The 20,510-nt window shown below is 39.1% G+C and overlaps 1 protein-coding gene across 4 annotated transcripts; it reads right to left on the bottom strand.

Annotated features, from left to right (window-relative positions):
* Nucleotides 1-1,173: 1,173 nt before the first annotated feature.
* On the bottom strand, nucleotides 1,174-18,890 carry ING3 (inhibitor of growth family member 3). 4 transcript variants are annotated; one of them, XM_029958111.1, is made up of 11 exons: nucleotides 18,780-18,890; nucleotides 14,505-14,605; nucleotides 13,063-13,128; nucleotides 10,671-10,767; nucleotides 8,470-8,541; nucleotides 8,071-8,190; nucleotides 5,753-5,910; nucleotides 5,237-5,427; nucleotides 3,890-4,082; nucleotides 2,789-2,827; nucleotides 1,174-2,128 (listed from the first exon to the last, which is right to left on the bottom strand). In XM_029958111.1, the coding sequence occupies exons 1-11, from the start codon at nucleotides 18,805-18,807 to the stop codon at nucleotides 2,012-2,014; spliced, it is 1,182 nt and encodes a 393-aa protein (XP_029813971.1). In that variant the 5' UTR covers nucleotides 18,808-18,890; the 3' UTR covers nucleotides 1,174-2,011. The 4 variants fall into 4 exon arrangements, with proteins under 4 accessions (XP_029813971.1, XP_029813969.1, XP_017923444.1 ...); XM_029958109.1 differs by having other exon boundaries at nucleotides 5,753-5,811; nucleotides 18,780-18,875; XM_018067955.2 differs by lacking the exon at nucleotides 18,780-18,890 and adding an exon at nucleotides 14,788-17,295.
* Nucleotides 18,891-20,510: the final 1,620 nt, after the last annotated feature.

The raw sequence follows: 20,510 nt of genomic DNA, 5'->3' as shown, positions 1-20,510 counted from the left end.
TATTGACCATGAGGCATGAACATTCTTAATATGTAAATATTTCATACTAATCAGTGCTTTTACATTCTGATCACCTAATGACCTGTAAGCTTCTCTTGTTTAGAAAAAAACATAAGCATGTACAGGTATTGCAAATTTTTCCACGTTTTCATATTTGTTCATTTCTATTTTCTTAACTTTGACACAAAATACTAAGGTGAGATTTTTCCTCTTGTGATTTCTCTAACTCATTTGCCAATGAAAAATAATTTATATTCTCCAGTGAAACAGTGATCCAAGGCTCACACTAAAAACTGAAATTTTTATTTGGATTTGTGTTCTGTTAGGTGTGGTTACCACCAGGTATGGTTACCACCAGAGTGAGAGATTTTGCTATATATGGTCATAATTCTCAATGGACTAACTTCATAGCCATAAAGACACTCAGTCTAAGGGAAGTCTGCGTTAGTGGTTGCTTATTTAATTTCAAATCATAGCATGGCACTAGTTTCCCACAGAAGAAACAACTCATTATCTCCGTTGTTTCAACAGTCTCACTGAAAAGCAGATATTCTAGTCCTCACGTGTTTTTTTTCAGACTGCAATTTCCACAGAAATATATACAGTGGGTTCAGTTCACAGTTTTAATGGAACCTTAGTTAAACTGCTCCTTGATGCTTATTTTCCCCAACTTCTACCCTATTCTTTTACCAAAGTCTATTTATCATCCATAATCGTTTCCCTTCTTACACATCTACTTTTCCCCAGTTCATAGACTTTAAATGCCTATTTCTTTCATTAAAAAAAAAATGCTGTGACAGAATCCTGGTTTCATTCTTTGCACATACTCCTATTACTAATGCGCCTGTCTGTTTTTATTCCCTTGACAGTATTGGCATGGTCATGCAATGTAACACTGCTTCTCTCCCTCTCTTCTCCTCCTCTTCACAGGTCTGGAAAGCTACTACATGAAGGCCACACTCTTCCAGCCTGAAGTAAAATCTTTAATCTAAAGGGAAAGTGTACTTTTTTTAACAGCAGAAAGAAGGAGGAATTAGAAAATAGAAGTAAAAACCCTGTTTGTGTTCAGTGCTGCTGCATGAAACAGCCACAGAAAAACAATAAAAGGAAATTTGTTAGTGAAACCATTTCGGAAACAGACTTTTTTTCTGACAAATGTACAGAAAACATTAATTTGAGGAGTTGAGGTTGTTTTATTTTACACCTAATACAATTCAAATTTAAAGGATTACTTGCACAAAAAAATAAACACATTTGGTATAAAAATTTATTGTCACTTTAACACCTTTTTTTCCTCTTATGGCCCCCACCTTCTCTGGAGCAGAAACATATAAAGACTAATGGCACAAGTTTGTTTTATTCTACAGCATTTTTTTTTGTTTTTACATACTTGAGTACCCTAAAGGACAACAGCCCGCTGTATACAAGAACCATTTTCTTCAGCCTGCTGAATTAAGTTTCATAAAGAACCAAAGCTATAAAGGCATTTTAAAAACATTGTCTCTTTTTTTCTTTTCAGAAGCACTGACTTTTTGCACCATTTATATACATAGTGTTACGTAACAGCTCTTGAGTACAGTACATGCAGCAGAATATATCTCTTGTATATAAAACATACATTTAAAACCTTGACTTATCGGAATTCTTTGAAGATTAAATAATTGTAGAATGCCCAGTGCTTAGAGAAAATGGTTTGATAGTACAAATCTCTGCATATGTTGGCCACTGGAATAATCCAAGGCTCACTGGAATATTATCTGTAGCACATCAAGGTGCGTAAATAATTTACTTAGAATGTTAAAACACAACTAGCAAAACCAATATTCATGATCTTACGACTGGGGGCTGGAACTAGGTGATCTTTACGGTCCTTTCCATTGAGTCCCAACCATTCTATGACTGCCATGTTAACTCTTCAGTGGTTGCAAGGAGGTGTTCTGAGAGTTCCCCCTCTGCTCCTAAGACCTCTATAAAACCTTTAGTACACAATTTGTTTTCCAGATGAAAAAGCTTATTTATGTCTACTGCCTCTTCTCTTCATTGCAGCTGTACACTGTGGACAGTACCATTTCCCTTTTGGTGCTTCTGTCAGTCCAACACATCCATAGTGGAACCACTCAATAGGACACTATAAAAAGAGAGTTAAAGAGATGGTTTGGGATTTGTTTGTTTTTTGTTTTTTTTCACAGTGCCTATCACAAATACAATTCTATGAAAATGAAACATGAGTAAAAAGCATAGATTCTGCTTTTCATACAAATCACAGGAAAAAATGACAAGAGATGAAGATCTCAGTCTCTAACATACACTCAATAAACTAAGGAGAGTGATAAGAATTCTAGGACTCATATGAACTCACATAACAGAGCAAAATAACTATGTTTTGCTTTGAAAGACTTAGTTTGACAATACTAAGTGACACAAAAGTAATCTTATCACGCATTTCTGTTTAAATGTAGTCTCAGTAAATACATGATGACATTCAACTGCTCTTTTAAAACTTTTTTTATTTGAAGAGGACAACTGTTATTAGCTAAACACAGCTAAGCATTCAGAGAAATAAATGGCATTTTGAACTAGGGCTTTTCTGAACCCAGTAAAGGCTGAAGGTTTCTAAAAGAGCATGAACTGTGAGGAGAAATGAGAAGTTTCCTGAAGGGTGGTTCAAAACATATGCACTTTACTCTAAAAAAATCTATTCAAAAACCAACTCTAAAAAAAAGTAACTTCTGCAAACAACAATTACATGCACAAGCTTCTCATGAACCCTTTGAACTTTGTTACTTACATCTTGGTTATCACAGCCTACCATTTCACCATAGGACACCTAGTGAGAAAAAAAAAATTCCATTCTTAATAATTGTATTATTAACTAAAAGCAATTAACATTTTCAAAGGGCTAACATTCAAGTTTTTTCCTTTAAGGAGTCTGTCCATTAACAGCAGCAACAACATTTTGATTTTTCTTCTCACAGGTATCACAGATATCACAGAATATTCTGGAAGGATATTGGAAGGGACTCACGAGAGTCATCTCTCTTAAGCATCCTCTTCACTCTTAAGTGAAGAGGCTGTGTGGAGCTTCTGTTACACAATCCAAACACCACCTCGTTCATAGTGAATTGATTTTCAAAGACTGCTTGTGCAAAAGAAGATGCATCTGCACATTTCAGGTTGGATAAAAAAGGTCAGCACTCAAAGCCTGAATGAAGTACATTTTGATGAAAACAAGAGTGCTCAGTATGTTATCAGCCTAGTTCTCAAGATTATATTGATGTCTGCCATTTCCCTTGCATACATGACAATTTCAAGCACTTTATTTGAAGCAATCAAATATTTTAAAGAGAATTACAGAAATCTACAAACTCTAAAAAAAGTCAACTCTCTTAAAAGTGTTTGAAATAAGAACAGGCATTTTAAGTAAGTTTCTCATATTGTCATTCATTCTCTGGATGGCTTATCTAAAATTAGGTTTTTGTTTGGTTGTTTGGGCTTTTTTAAGTTTATGGGATATATTGGGGTTTGGTGGTTTTTTTTTTGTTTGGTTTGTTTGGTGGTTTTTGCTTTCTATGGGGAAGTTGGAGAAAACAACTTAACTTACTAACTTAACATTTTAACTACATTCACTGTGAACCCTTTCCATTTTTAATTTAATTATTTCTGAAGTCTCCACTAACAGATTTTAAACACTCCAGGTATGTCACATCACTAGAAAACTGACCACTTTTAGCTTGAGTTGATAATATTTGTAGCACCAGTAAGTAAATAAAAACAGATCAGAATTTCAAGGGTAAAACCACAATGTTTTAAAATTAGCAACCAGAGAAGGAAGTTCAATTACATCGAACCAGCAGTTCTAGTTGTATTTCAGGCTGGAGGCTATCCTTACCTGATTACAAATGCAGTAACGTGGCTCATTTGGATCATAGGTCCAGTCAACCTGGCTATTAGAATCAGACTCTGGTATTACTGCTGTTTGCTGAGACAGTTCTTGTGCTAGTGCAGATGAAGAAGAACATGATGATAGAGAGGAAGAAGAAGATGATGACGAGGACTGCTGACTTGAGGATTTGTTGTTGTTTCTGAGAAAAGGAAAAACAAAAAGGAAAACATGGCATACATGATTTAAATTTATTTCCTGCCAAGTGAAAGAATCACTAAACAAGTACTTTGTTAACTCTGAAATACTGCAGTATGTAAATCCCTAAGTATCATTTGCTAACAGATTTCATTCAACTACTGCAAGCACTGGAATGGACCCACTGAATGCTCTTTGGAAAAGGAAACAAGTCGTACCAGCTTACAAGTGCAAAATACATTGTTCTGATCAATGGAATTTCACAGCTCTAAACTGTCAAATGGTTTTAATGAATGCTTTTCTTCACAAAATTTTCCATTAACAGCCTTGGTGTCAAGTCCCCATAAAAATTATATTACAAATGAAACAGGAATTTACATATAAATAATGTCATATGTCATGTACAACAGGTAACTGTTTTGAAGATGACTGATTCTCTGTTAACCTCCACTCAAGCATCACCAATCACTCCATAGGAATGGTGCCAGAATAAAAATTTTATGCTTTTGCTTATAGATGAGATCTGACACTAAATCTATGCATAGATTAAAAATCCTTCTAAAACAGTATTATTAACTGAGCTGTGAACACACATAAATTTGTATGAAGAAAAAACTCGTGTCAGTTTAAAAGGATGGGCATTTTGAGACAAATTATTTCAAGTTCAAGTTGTGGCACTGTTGGTTAAAATGTTTTAAAACTTCATTTTAATCAGAAATAAAATTCAGTCCATTTCCTGACCTAGATGATCAGTCATCAGAGTGTTGCTTTTATTTGTGATCTGGCATGAAGCAAATCTGCAGATTATTTCAAAACCATCTACAAACTGTTGCATGGTAATTCCCAACATTTGCTGTTAGGTCAAATCTCTCCAGAACACAAAAAAATGAGGGAAGAACCTTGACTGTATCACAGATGAAAAAGCAAATCAACACATTAATTTACAAACTTTGAGTGTGTTTGCTTAAATAAAAAGAAGTGAGAGGACTGAAGAACACAGCCCTGAAAAAAAAATGTCCAGTAGGCAATAACTGTCTTCTACTGATCCTCCCTCACAGATATTAAATACAAAGTATTTCTATTATAGTCCATGACTTTTAAGAGAAAGCTTAGCTGCCTTAAAAGCTATAATTGCAGTCAACAAGTAAGAAAACCTACTTGCTTTTTCTGCCACTTCGTGAATCTGTGGTTGATGAACTTAATGTCTGTGTTAACGTAGATGCCAGAGCTGATGACGAATATCCAGCTGAATCCCTGGACAATGAAAATTCTCTTCCAAGCTGAAAATCATTGTTTTTAAATGCTTCATAGCTGGCTTTTAGACTGGATGTTCGTCTTCCCTCCTTCATCTAAAAGGAATACTGGTATTGTATCAGATTGCACAGTAAAGCTCTTACATAAGACAACTGCTAACTGCTAATTATTTGCACAGGTTCATTAGTTACCTTGTTAACAAAGTGATGTAGAGTAAGCAGTAAAATGTGTAAGAATATCCCCCAGGAAAAGCCAGAAAACAAGCTGTCCCTTTAGGCAATTTATATAGGATGAAACTGTGGCATATAAAAAAAAGCTGAAAGTGATCATGGGAATTCAGATTTAAAAAAAAATAAAGTCACTAGCCTTTCTTCTTAATCAATAGCAGATGGCAGAGTGACAAGAACATTTTGACATTACCTGTGCCGTGGCTTGCACTGCTTGAGCTGCTGCCATGGTAATTGCACCGGCCCCGGATCCTGAAGATAATGAGCCCAGGTTATATGATGCCAATGGTTGAGAAGAGTTTGTATTGTATGCATTGTTTGAAGAGGATGATGAATTACTGTTTCGACACCCTTGATGAATAGAACACATTTATGAAATTCAAAATGAAACTAAATTCCTTTGCATTTTAAGAAGAGTTATATATGACAACCAGTGAAAGAGTAGGAACTCTGTTAACGTATCAGAGCGGTCTAATAATTTTGAAAAAAGGTTTTAAAAGTAATTTGACATAGACAGTATTTGTATAAGGGAAAAGAAAAAGAAGTTTGTTCCCTCTCTATGCTCATGTGCAAGGAGTCCTTTTAGAAAGACAGCTCTCACTATCCTACTCAGCTATCAAAGAAAAGATGCAGCTGCTGTATCTGTTGATACTGAAACAATGTTGACTAACCATCAAGAAAGTAAGAATTTGACTGTACACCTATACTGTTTCTGAAGTAAAACTTTACCGATCTTAATTCTAAAAACTACAAATCACACTTTTAATGCAACACAGATTTCCATGGTCATCTACAGAATGACAGTTGCTCATAGTTACATTTTATTTGCAACTTCATGTGAAGATCCTTCAAAAGAAAAGTGAAATAGGTATGAGGGAGACTACTTAAAACTGATGAACACTGCTAAATTCCAAAACATACAGTAGTTACTTTACGTACTATAACCTCTCATAATCTTTTATTTTCAGAAAAGAAACTAAGAAATGCTTAAATTTTAAAAAAGGGCAGAAAGTTGTGGGTGTTTTTTTATTCACCAAACAGGCTTCTTGCATCTTTTGACATATACAGTACATGAAAGAATTTTATTTTATTGTAGCCAAATGCCACGTCAGACCAACACTTTAAAAAAAAGAGATATGAAAATTCTTTTCCCTTACTTTGGAAATTGTTCCATGCATTTCTTTTTCCCAAAGCAGTAATGCATTGATCTCTTATATTTCTACTACTGGCAGAATGAAATTGTACTGTTGTTTTCTTTGAAGCAGTGTAAATAAAAAGGAACAGCCAACAGACAGCTGTTAAATGACAACAAAACTGACCTGCTTCATGGACAACACAGATGAGTAACAATGCCTACAGTATCTCATGTTTCAAGTGACTGAAAATCCCAGAGGAAAGGGTATGAGCCTCTGATTGAAAACTGGTTGAATGGCAGATCCCAGAGGGTCATTATCGAGGGTCTAGTTGGAGGTCTATCATTAGTGGTGTCCCCCAAGGTTCAATACTGGGCCCAGTACTGTATAACTTATTTATCCATGACTTGGATGAGGAGGCAGATTCCTCTTTAGCAAGTTCGCTGATGACACAAAGCCAGGCAGAGTGGCCAATATCCTAGAGTTCTGTGCAGCCCTTTGAAAGGACTTTGACAGGTTGGAGAGAGAGAAGCAGAGAAGAACGTTCTGAAATTCAACAGAGGGAAGTGCAGGGTCCTGTGCCTGGGGAGGAATAATCCCCTGCACCAGTACGGGCTGGGGTCAACCTGCTGGAAAGCAGCTCCGTGGAGAAGGACCTGGGGGTCCTGGCAGACAACAAGCTGTCCATGAGCCAATAGTGTGCCCCTGTGGCCAAGAACCTGGAAGGTTCTTAGGAAGACCATTGCCAGCAGGTCAAGGGAAGTGATCCTGCCCCTCTGCTCAGCCCTGGTGAGGCCACATTGGGAGTGCTGTGCCCAGTTCTGGTCTCCTCAATACAAGAGACAAGGAGCTCCTGGAGCAGGTCCAGCAGAGGGCTATGAAGATGATTAAGGGACTGGAGAATCTCTCTTATGAGGAAAGGCTGAGAGAATTGGGCCTGTTCAGTCTCAAGAAGAGACAACTGAGAGGGGACCTCAACAAGGTATATAAGTATCTGAAGGAAGAGTGTCAAGAAGATGGAGCCAGGTTCTTCTGGGTGGTGCCAAGCAATACGACAAGAGGCAACAGGCAGAAACTGATGCCCAGGAAGTTCCACTGGAGTATAAGGATGCACTTGTTTACTGTGTGGGTGTCCAAGCACTGGAACAGATTGCCCAGAGAGGTTGTAGAGTTTCCTCACTGGAGATATTTCTGAACTGTCTGGACACAATCCTGTGCAATGTGATCTGGGATAACACTATTTGGAGCAGGTAGGTTAAACCAGATGACCCACTAGGGTCCCTTCCAACTGTACCCATTCTGTGATTTCAAAAGACTAACTCAAAAGTTTCTCTTCTTTTAATTTAAAACTAATGAAAGGAAAGACAATTAGGATTACCTGGTGTGTTTTCTTTAGAAGCATCTGAAGTCAGGGTAGATAGAAGAGCTTCAGATTTAAACTTCTTTTCAGGAACATGATCTGTTGTACTGTGGTGAGAAGATGGATTGTGTTTCCTTTCTAAATGAAACAAATGGAGGGAACTTAAATGTAAAACCTATTCAGCTTGAAAGTCAAACTAAAAAACCAGCACTTTCAACTAATTTCCACTAGCAAAAACTTACTATTTCATTTTTGCACTTCTTCTTAACAGACATTATTATCATTTATTATGCCTTATTTTCCCCTGAAATGTCTGGAAGGAAAAAACCTCAGAATATTTTTTTCCTAACACTACTCAAAAAAAAAAAAAAAGGAAACATAAAAAGTGGCCATTTTTTTAAAGTCTCAAATACTTACTCTCTACTGGAGTATGAGAATGGGCGTGATGGTTATTCACAGGCTGTGATGGTGTATCCAGCTCCAGAGATCCTAAGAAGGGGTGAAAAGGTTAGGAAAATTTCAGAGTTGTCCTTGCCATGCTTTTGACTTTTAGATATTAAGTGAATCTTTATAATATTAATCAAATCACTATGCAGTTATATTTATTTTAATCATAAGAATTTTTGCTATAGTAGAAACCCTTCCTACAGTACAACCAGGAGCCAGTGAGATTAGTTTTAAAAATTGGTGAATGCTAGTGTTTAACTATTGAAATCAAGAAGTTAAAATCAAGGTCAGTAAGGAGAACAAACAAAACTGCCCTCAACATGCCACTTATTCAAATGAGTTGCACACAAGCTGGTGATGATTGGAGGATGGCTGCACCAAAACTACTGACAATCTCCACCAATATGAATTGAAAAATGTAACAGGTCAACTATGTAAACAAGACATTTTGTCCCACTGAGTCCATCTTGTCAAAATGGAAGCAATAGCAATGTATTTCCAGATGATTTAAGATTCAACAGGAAGGGCTTCACTACCATTATCCAAATTTTCCTAATGCTTAAAATAAAAAGAGCAATTAATACAAAGAAAAAACCCACCTATGAAGTCGGTGAGGCACAAATGCAAGTATACATCTAGGAATAATATTTCTTATAGGATGAGGCTAAATAATTGCAGCATAGGAGAGACTTTTGACTATAAATTTCCATTAGCACAATATACAACACTTTGTGCATCAATCTCTGGCAAAAAAATCTGAAGTAGCTGCAATATCTACTAACTCATGTCTACATAGGAGACTATTCAAGAAAGCAAGTGACATTCATTTTTCAGTATCTGTAGCTTCAACATTTCTTTACTTTTTTCAGTGCTTTCAAAAAGCACTGAAATACATGAGTATATGAGTAATACGTAACTGTATTACAAAAGCTTAAATAAAATTATTCTGGAAGAAGTTCAAAGCATAAGGAGCTATTTTGGCTGAGCAAACTTCAACCACAGCATCAACTCGCCCAAAGGCTGCCCTCTGGTGGAACCTCAGATATATGCATTTATTCTGAAAGTGAAAAAATTTACAGGCTTCTACTTTTAGCTTTATTTAAACAAACAAAGAAAACCCAAATCCAAACAAACCTTAAAGATGCCACATGCAGTTTGGTGCTTTTCTATTCTGAGTTCTTGAAATGCTACCTAGCAACCTCTCCAAACACATAGCTCAACAGAAGATAAACAGCTGGGATTTCAACTAAAATAAACTAATCATTTTATGTAGTTGCTAGTTCATTAAAAGCATTCAATTTACAGTTTTTTCTTTGTGCCTGTTATTTGTAATAGCAATTACAAATAAAATATCCCAAAATTCCCAACTCATATGCCAAAGCCACAAAAAGTTCCAAGAAAGAATATTTATTCCCAATATCCTCAAGTGATTTAAGTTACTTTTCACTGTGTTTGGTTATGAGGACAACCACTGCCTCCATAGTCACAGTAATTAAATGAACTCAGAAATATATCATAATCACATCCAAACTTGGTGTTTAAATGCTGATGCGTACAGAAAGGCCAGACTCTTCTACACCAAGTTGGTCAAAAGAGTTGTCACATTACATTTTTGTTCACATTCTTAACACCAGCATTGCTATATTTGTTCAACATGCAGGTTTCTTACCTAAAATGCTCTTCCCTCACTGCACCATTACAAAACAACCCATTCTCACCCCTTTAAAAAAATAAGTATCTAACTGTATTTGGTATTCCACACCTAGAACTAAAATAAACTAAAGACCCTCCTCAGTGTGGTGGCAATCAATTCAAGGAAGAAATAGTACACTTGCAACTGGGTAGGTGACAGGCTTATACTGAAGTACTTTTCTGAATACCTCCAGTCATTAAAAACAGGTTTAAAGAATTCTGCATCTGTCAGATACAGTCACCAATTCACAAGTGCAACAGTTGTGTGAAAAAGTTATTTTAATTACTCAGTTGTATTTTGACTTCACTGGTAAAAATTGATGTTGAAACTAAAATTTGAGAATCACTGACGAAAAGTGGGTTAAAACAGTTTTAAAACAAGTGGGAATACTGCCTGCCACTAACAAGTGTATGATATTTTAATTTTGCAAATTGACAGAAAGTGTGTCAAGTTCTTAAAGAAAATCATGCATACTTACGTCTCTCTAATATTTCTGTGATTCCAGCATTATCTGCTTCAAGTTCCATTTTAAATTTAGCGAGTTCCTGGTCCAATTTTCTCAAATGACGGTCCACCTGTTTTTTAAACAAACCAACAACAAATAGCCTCCAGTTCTGTAACATCAACATATACATCCTTAATTTCAGACTTGCTAAGTATTTCCCTTCCAGCAATTTTATGCCATGCACCATTAAGCATGTACAGTAACACACAGAAGCATATCTTCTTGGTCACCTCCATGTCCCTCACTCAGCAGAGATACTGGTGGTAACACCAAAATAGCGTAGGCAGTGATCCAACACACTGTCATAAGTGTCTCTTTCGAGAAAAAAGATGAAGAGGACTTGGAGGTGCTGTGGATATGTCAATACAAAGGAGAAGAAAAAGAACAGTTCATGACATGGGCTTTAGAAGAGGTTGGGCTGCTTTGGGGAAAATGAGTCTTAAGTAAAAGTGTAGAGATTCCTGTGCATTTGAGTAAATCATGACGTGCTCTTGGGTACTAAAAATTAACAAAAAACCCCCTGAACTCACTATCGTGAAAAGAAACACTATGTTGCAAATGCTTTCTATGTCTGCAGCCATCCAGCAAAATATATGTCTCTATTAAAAACTGAACAGGTTTTTCAGTTACCAGCTAACCGAAAGAGAGGATATAAGAGCTGACTTCTGGAACAAACTTTTGGTGCTGCTGTGAAAATAAAGTAGTTGTTTTATGTTTACTACATTTGAGTGCAGTGTGACTTGCAGGGTCTAAGAAAATGCAAAGTAAATATACTTAAACTTCAAAACCCACATGCCACTATTCTCTGGGCCCGGCCTTCCAGCCAGTTTTTTACCCAGCCAATAGTGCACCTGTCCAAGCCAGGAGCAGCCAGTTTCCCCAGAAGAATGTTGTAGGAAACAGCGTTAAAGGGTTTATTAAAGTCCAGGCAGACAGCCTTTCCCTCATCTGCCAATCAGGTCACTTTGTCAAACGAGGAGATCAGGTCATTCAAGCAGGACCTGCCTTTCCTAAACCCATACTGTCTGGACTAGATCCCCCTGGCTGTCCAGCTCGTGCTGCGGGATGGCGCTCAAGATGATCTGCTGTTGCAGTCCAACAGAAAAGGAAGTGCTAGGATTAAACAGGAAACCTTGGGCCACAGGGGCTGGAAAAAACCATCATCGAAAAGACCAGACAAGATCCATTGACATTCACTTCATGTGGATTGTCCTGATCTCCCCCAGCAGGAAGTAGAGAGACTTTGCATGATGCTATCAGATATCTCACTGTTTTCTCCCTCCCTGTGTAAATCCTTATTTCAGGAAAAGCTGACCACCCTTCCCCAGTATAATCTTGCTTACTGGAAATATCAAATCCTTTTTCCCCCAAATGTAAATACTGGATCTGAAAAATGTAAATCCATTTTTCCCCTTATGTCACCCCTGTTACTGGAAATGCTAATAGATTGTGGAAACCCCTGTCTGGAATAACCCTGCCTCCTCATTAGCATGTTAAGCCCCCAAGACCCTTAAACAGCGTTTGCATGTTCAATAAATCATTCCAGTTTTTGCCCCCATAGTTGGGATCATGATAGCTTTATTAGACCCTTACAATCTGCTCCATGACCTTCCCCAGCACTGAAGTCAGGCTGACAGGCCTGTACTTTCCCGGATCCTTTTTCTGACCCTACTTGTAGATGTGCATTACATTTGCTAATTTCCAATCATGTGGAACTTCTGCTAAATGAATGATATATTCTGCTAAATGTTGCTGATATATTTATAAAATATTTTTTATTGTCTTTTGTAGCAGTAACCAGTTTTAAGTTCTACTTGGGCTTTGGCCCTTCTAATTTTCTCCCTGCATATACTCACAATATCCTCGTAACTCTCCCAAGCTGCCTGCCCCTTCTTCCAAAGATGATACACTCTCTTCTTTCCCCCCGAGTTAAAGCTATTGCTCTCTATTTAGCCCAGCAAGCATTCTTTCCCACTGGTTTCGTTTTTGGCACATGGGGACAGCCTGCTCCCGTATATTTAAGATTTCCTTACTGAACAATGTCCAGACTTCCTGGACTCCTTTGCCCTAAAGACTGCATCCTGAAGGACTCTTTCAACCAGTTTCCTAAACAGGCCATAGCTACGCATTAAAACCTTACAATTTCTAATCTTATTTCTTTGTTTTGTATTTAAGTGACGCTTATTACCAAAATAACAAAATTCTTAAAAGTCAATAAAATATTAAATGTTTCTTTCACCAGCAAAATACCTGTATGTAGATCACACAGAAGTACAGGTAGCACAGTTGTAACGCTTATCAAAATTCTTAGAACTCCTTAGGGCATAAATTTAGGTAATTCACCACAAGTCTTGTGTCCACTTACCAGATCATATATTTGATTAGCCAGTTGCACTTTTTCATCTGCATCTTCCAAAGCCTTATAATAATCCTGTTAAAGAGAATTTTTTTTAAATTATGAACATAAATAAATTAATTTCCACTATTAATTTTAAGCTATTGTTATCCAACACAAAATATAAGCTAAAAGGAGAAATCCAAGTCAGTTTTGAGAAAGCCTGTGAAACTTTACTGTAAACAACAATCAGCTAAATTTTAAATGAGAGATATAATATATACCAATTTCTTGTCTGGGCCTTAGAACAAGCAAACTACAGGATGGAGACACCTCCTCCTACAGTGATATTTATATTTCTGCAAGAAATGTTACAAGAAAAGAAACAATCCTGGATTTATTTTATATTACACAGCATAAAGTTATGGACTCAAAATGAGATTATGTCTTTTACTTCCTACAGATCTTTAGGACCACGGCAGATCCAACTGCTCTTCAAAAAGATGCTGAAAAGTACTGTGCAGGGAGGCCCTTCCAACACTGCAGTTAAATAGAAACAATGTTGTATATATCTTAAATTATTTTAAAATAAATTTCTATAACTCATAAGTGTAACTTGACTGAAGTAATCCAATTTAAAAATCTGCTCTAACCAATGAAAATTCACTGACAAAACATTTTTTTTAAAAATATGTTTTCACATGTTTTTACGTTAGATTTAAACAGATTTTACTGCCTTTTAATTCTCAATTTCCAGTGAATAGTATCTTGTTTAGACGAAACCTACTTGAAATTTTGATTCAACTAAAGCCAAAAGCAAATTTTCATTTACTCTAGGAAAGTTAGAGCTTTGACTTTTTCTTTTTTAAAATACAGAAATCTATTTGCATTAATTAAAGAAGTAAACAACCAAATAAGAGGCTGAAGTAGCCAGTGTAAGAAACTACAGAAGATTTTCTCCCAACCAAATGATGGACTACACTGCAAAAAATACCATCACCAATGCCCAAGTACTGAAAGATAGAACACATCCATCTTCTTACTCCTCCCTCCCTCAAGCTACATATACCGTATATATAACATCTAAAAGGACAGAGGCAGAATTACAGGAAATGCTAAATCTAGCTTTAAAATTATCCTCTAAAAGAAAGCCAATTAACTTACACAACTTCGTGTCACACAAGGAGAAACAAAAAATCTGAGCTGAAAATTTAGTACCTGGTTTCCTCACCATTTCAGGATCATATTTTTTAAATTGCTAGCAAATACTGGGTAAAGCTTGAGAGAAATGTTTGATCAAAGAAACCTTTCAGTCACTTTTCTCCTCCGAGGTAGTTCTATCCATCTCTATGAAAGCCCAAGGGAAGGCATAGTTCTGAACACTTAAGTCTCCATCTATCATAAGCTATTTTTTCCTAAGGTTATCTTAATTTGCAAAAGAAAAATTTTACCCACTCCTGTGATATCCTTACTTTTTTGATTGATGTCATTTGTTCTTCTCTCCATTCAGGTTTGTTTTTCTTTGCGTTCATAAAAAATTCATTTACCCTCTGCTCAAGCTGATCCATTGCATCTGTAGCATAGGAAAAGATTAAGACAAATATTATCTTCTCATGTACATAAACATTAGGAAATAATGGGAGATTTTTTTTCTCAAACAAAGTTGACAGGACTGAGGTGCAAACTATTAGAGAGGAAAAAAAAGAAAAAACCAAAACAACCAAGCGACAGTGGACAGCGGAGGGAATTATTTACCTTCATTTCCAAGAAGCAGAATTGCATTCTGGTAGGATTCTCATCAAGGTTCTTGTGCTCTCCAGCATGGGACAGGCAGGACTCCAAGTTCTAAAGGTTTTTTGTCCCTAAGAGCAGTGGTAGTGACTTAAAGCACGACCCAAACTCCTCACCCAGGGCTCTAGATTGCTGACTTTGGAACATTCTAGCCAGTTACAAACTGAGCAGGAAACAAAATATTCTCCTAAGAGAAACAGTCAAATACAAAACCAAATAATTGAAAAAAATTAGTGCCTCAAAAAGGTAGAGCAACTGAAGAGTAAAGTCACTGCCTTTAAATCAAGGCCCTCTCCATTGTATGCTAGGAAGGGTAAGGGCAAAGCACAAGTTATTCCCCCATCCCCACAGGGGTAGATCACTGATGAAATACTATCTGGACAGGATTCTCACTTACATGAAGTTTAGAAATATCATAAGGGGAAAAAATAAAACCACCAATTTTCTAACATTAACTATCTCTAGAAAGGAAAATGTTAACTACAAGGGGTTTTTTTTGTTGTTTATCTAGACAGTAACAGGGATTCCCTTCCCTTTCCCTTCATGTTTCTCCCACTGAGTTTACTACTTCAACAGTTGTGCACACAACAGCTTGCATATTTCCAAAAACGTACAGCTGCCTCAGTCAAACCTGCTTTGACAGCCTTGCTAGTGTCAGGGTAGATGACAATACTGATTTTTTTTCACAGCACTCTAAGCAACGCTGCCCAGACAGCAGTTTCAAATTAAATGTGACAACCCACAAACTACCTAGACTTCAGGTTCTGGATGTAAAACAGCTAAAAAACTTTCCAGAAACCACCATCAAAACTGAATTACATGATGGGCATCATCTCTTGCCAAAAAAAAAAAAAATGGAAGTGAATTATCTAGTTCAAGAAGCTCATGAATGACAGTATGACTAACTCTTAAAACCCAACAGAGGCCAAAGGTCTTTTCACCCTATGAAAATTCACAGCTAAAACTATTTATGTAAATAACCAAAAATCGTTCATACTAAATGATCAAAAACATTCATCAATTTTCCCTATGCTGGGAACATCCAGCACAAAACCCAACAGGAACCTAACAACTCTCACCATTAATCCCAAGCCATAACAGTTGTGACACAGGCTCACATCAACTTTGTTTAGACACAGACAAACAAAGCATTCAGTTTTGGTGTATCACAGGCTAAAGATGGGAGAATCTGTACAATGAGCATTTTCCACTTGCACCATGTTATCCAGGGAGAAAGTTAAGAAGCCTGAAAAGCAATCAAGAAGCACACACTTTATGTGGAGGCTTCTAAAATGACTTCTGACCAAATGACAACAATTCGGTCCACAAAGCCAACAAACTAAGTGTTCTACCTTCTATCCCAGCGCCCATACACCTTAGGTGATAATTATTCTAAGAGCTCCATAGACAAGAAATGACAAAAAAAATCTTTCCTCTTCACTTTTTATTGAGGACACGTTATCAGTCTGTGTGAAACTGCACAAGGGAAAACTTCCACAGAAATTTGGTTTCTCCTAAAAGGGCAGAAACGGCAAAGGGAAGTGAAGGTGAGATCTACCAAATTATATGAAAAGTTCTCTCTGGTACACTCAAGTTCATCCACCTTTTCTTCCTCCCAACCTTTTTAATCCAACTGTGATACTATATTCTGAGATACTAATTTCTTACATCAGATTTCTCAGGGGAGTTACCAGGAAATCTATTAGAAGAGAGGCTTTTTTCCAGAGTTTTATGTTTTACCATAAAGGCCTGATAATCCATGACTTGACCTTAAACAGAGAAACATATTTTATGCTTCATGTAGAGCTCAGTTAAAGCTCAAGAGTCAAGTCACAACTCCGATGACCTTTGCTTTTCCCACAGCAGTCTTATCAGAACATACAGAAGGTACATCTGGTTCGTTATTTCTTCCAACAACAGCAGCACCTGCCCCATTAGGAGTCCAAGTGGTCTAAACAGGACAGAACATAAAATCAACACTGACTCTAAAACAGAGCAGCACAGGTGTCTCTGAATTACAACTCATGTGGATTTCTGGGACAGCATCACTCATCAAACTACTGTTTTCAAGTACTTTCAAGACCCTGAATCTTCACAGCAAGTCACTGTATCACAGCATGAGAACAACCTCCGGGCAGTTTGGCAACTAATGTTAGAGATGCTACTCCAGAAATTTTGTAAATGTCTTTGGATGCTCTGTCACTCACTGTGTAAAAATAACAGAAGTAACAAGGTCTGAGAGAATTTTTCTGTGTGCCCAAGGTTGGTCCTAATATACAGTATTCAGTGTCATTTGCTATTTCCAGCAATACAATATGGAGTGTTATTTGTAATTTCCAGTTAAAGAAGAGGAAATGACACTCCTGCAACCTTGGCAATGCTAGCTGGCTCAATTCTGAAACACACTTAAAAAAAACCCTACTAGCTTCTTTGCCTCTCTATGGAACAAAAGTAAAACTTGTGAACTTATTCCAAACTACCTAAGTCAGTGAGCCGCTCACCCCCTCTCCAGGTGCTCTCTGGTGATAGTGACTTTAGAGGGATTTTCTCCCATGAGCCATGACTGTTCCCACAACTTTAAGCACTGAACCCAAGACAGCACTTGGGTCATAATATACTAAAAAATCCTATAGCCACTTCTGTGTGTCAGCAGGGTCTGTTAAACAGACCTGCTGGGTCTACCAAAGTAAATATCCAAGGAAAAGCCTAAGACTGCACTTTGAAATATTATAGGTTAAACTACAGTTTTCAAGAACTGTTCCCACTTAGTGCTGCATTGTGTATTCCTATACAGCATTCCCTTGTTATTTCAAACTTTGCTCTTTCTCTCATTCCTCTTTACAATAGCCTAACCCTTCTATATGGATGATTCCTCACATCTCTTGTGCAATAACAGCTTCATTAACGAAGACCTTTGGATCACAGTTACAGATAACCATATTAACTGTCTGTTAAATGACCACAACAGCTTATTAGATATTAAAGGACATCTAAGTCCCAGATGAGACTGCATTAGAAAGGATGAAAGGCCAGTGCATCCTGAAAACAGCATAAAGCAGTGTATTACATCAGGATATAAGCAGAGATATAAAGTGATCTAAAAGAGACCTAAAATATATTTGTAGAAAACCCGAAGTATAAATAATATAGTTTTTATATGTATATATGTACTTATATACACTATATTATATATATTTATACGAAAAATGTAATTATATTAAATATATATTCATCTAAAATGTAACTTGTATAAAACCTGAAGTATACTTATAAAGTATATTTGGTTATGTGTCAGCTAGGGCACGAGAGGCAGAACAAAGAGCACTTTCACATGTGCTATTTTAAGGGAGCTGGCTGGAAAGTTTCAGGGACAGCACGCCGCTGCCTGCTGAAGGAGCGGGACACAACTCATGTTCCAAACCACCATCACTGCTCTTAGGGATCAAAAATCTAAAGAGTTTGGGACGTGCCACCGAAAATCCCTTAGCGAGCAGCACAAGCCCAGGAGCTCCGCTCCAGCGAGACCTTCCTGTGCCGAGGCCCGGCGGCGGGCGTGGGTCGGGGCGGGCCCGGGTCTGTCGCGACCAGCGCCGGGGCGCGCGCGCCCCGCCCCTCGCAGCGCCCCGGCGGCTCCGCAGCGCCGCCTCCTGCGGGAACACAACGAGAGCGCCCGGCACAGCCGGGGACGCCAGCCGTGCCAGAGCGGCCGGAGAGCCGGGGCGAGGAGCGGGCAGGGGGCGACACCGCCCCGGGGCAGCCGGGGGGGCGGCGGGGGAGCGAGTGGCTCCGCCGGCACGGGCCGGAGCGGCACCGCTTCGCCTCCTTCGTTCCCCGCTCGCGCCTTCCCGTTCCTCCCGCCCTGCGGCGGGGCGCGGCGGCGGGGCCGGAGCCCGCGGGGCGGAGCGGGGCGGGCGCGGAGGGGGCGGGCGGAGGCGGCGGGGGCGGGACTCACGTACTCTGCACCTGCAGGTCCATCTCGCGCATCTCGGTGAACCTGTCGCGCAGATCATGGGAAGCTGCCTCGATCACTGCGGGACACGGGGAGCGGGAGAGAGGGGGGGGGAGCCAGTCAGTCACTCGCCGCCGTGGGGGAGGGGAGGCGCCGCCTCCTCGCCGCGGCTCCCCCGGCTCCCCCGCACACTGCCGTGCCCGGGCCGCCCGGCGTCCCGCCGCGCACACACTCACTCTCCAGATAGTCCTCCAGGTACAGGCATGGCGGCAGCCGGGCCCCGCGCCCAGGGCTGATCGAGAGCGGGGGCTCGTCCCTTCCAATATGGCGCCGCCGCCAACAACACCGCGCCTCGACTCAGCGAAAAAACAACATTGGCGGCGGACGGCGCTCGCAGCCGCCGCCGCCGCGATTGGGGCTGCCCGCGCACTGACGCACGGCGCGGCCGGCGCGCCGGCCCGCGGCCTCACGGGAAGTGTAGTGTGTGTGCGGGGAGGCGGCGTGTCCCGCCATGCCGCGTCCTCCCGGCAGGTCCGCCGCCCTGGGGGCATTCCCGCGGTCCTTGCGGGCGTTCCGGCCCTGCAGGGGCCGCGGGATTCTTGCAGCGCTGCTGCAAGTCAGGAGAATGGAAAGGGAAAACTTGCAGCTTCTTGACCAGACTTGGGGCTTTTGTTTGTTTATAAGTTGTTGTTTTAAATGCTGGCAGCCGGCAGTAGTGCATAAAAAGCATAAGAAATGTCAAAACTAATGCAATCGCTCCAATCTGTGTCTTCTCACGAGTGGCCTAAGGTAAAAGAGCTGCTCAGTTCAGCACAGGTCACAGGCAGTGACCACCTTACAACAGCAGAAATTTAGCGTGGGCTTTAGTGTTGCTGTTCAGAGTGCAAAAAAATAATTAGATGGTAGCATTTATTGCAATCCAGTTAAAACACTTCTTGCAGTAATTTAAGTGTTTGTAGCTGAGGTTTTTCACGCAATTTCTATCTCCCAAGTAGTTTTTTCATCACTCTTTTATTGCTGATATTTATTGCTCTAATCATGGACTGGTGTATTAATCCAGATTGGGTTTTGACTGAGGAGAGGAATTTTTGGGGCTCGCATGATGTCAGGTGTAGGTAAAGGAGCATAAGAACTGTTGTAGCAGATCAAGCTTGTTTTCCACCACACTTTTTGTTTTCTCTTCATGTTCTCATCTGCACCATACACATCCGAGCAAGGAGAGAAAGTGGATGTTTCAGCCATATCTGAGTAAAAAACTTTAATGGGATGTTTTTGAGGGTCAAGACCAAGGGAAAATGACATTATTTTATCATGTGTTAAGTTCATACATCGTGAGTAGTTAGCTGAAGATGACTGAATTTTGGAAATTGAACCATAAATTTTGTATGTAGTCTGTATGTGGACTCATGGTAGCAATGTGTTGAATACATAGGGTATAGCTAAACATTTTTAATTCTTCTGTCATTAAAGATGGAGGGGGGAAAAGGTATAACAATAACTTCTCAACTTTGCGAAAAAAGTGCTGTGCCAAAGTGGTCACTTTCCATGCTCACTCCATCATTAGCCATGTAGTCTGTACTGCCAAACCAGAAATATCAACCAGTTCAATATATACAAATGAACAGATTTTATATGGTCATTAAGCTCAATTAGCCTTAGTTGAAATAATCTGTATATGATTGCTTATACAGCTCACTTTGGTGTACAGCTTCTGACACAATGGACTAGGAATGACAGT

The sequence above is a fragment of the Manacus vitellinus genome, unplaced genomic scaffold, assembly GCF_001715985.3.
Source record: "Manacus vitellinus isolate BGI_N305 unplaced genomic scaffold, ASM171598v3 scaffold_13_pilon, whole genome shotgun sequence".
Lineage (NCBI taxonomy): Eukaryota > Metazoa > Chordata > Aves > Passeriformes > Pipridae > Manacus > Manacus vitellinus.
Note: the sequence above shows the minus strand (reverse complement) of the source record. Positions and strands in the feature narration are given on the sequence as shown.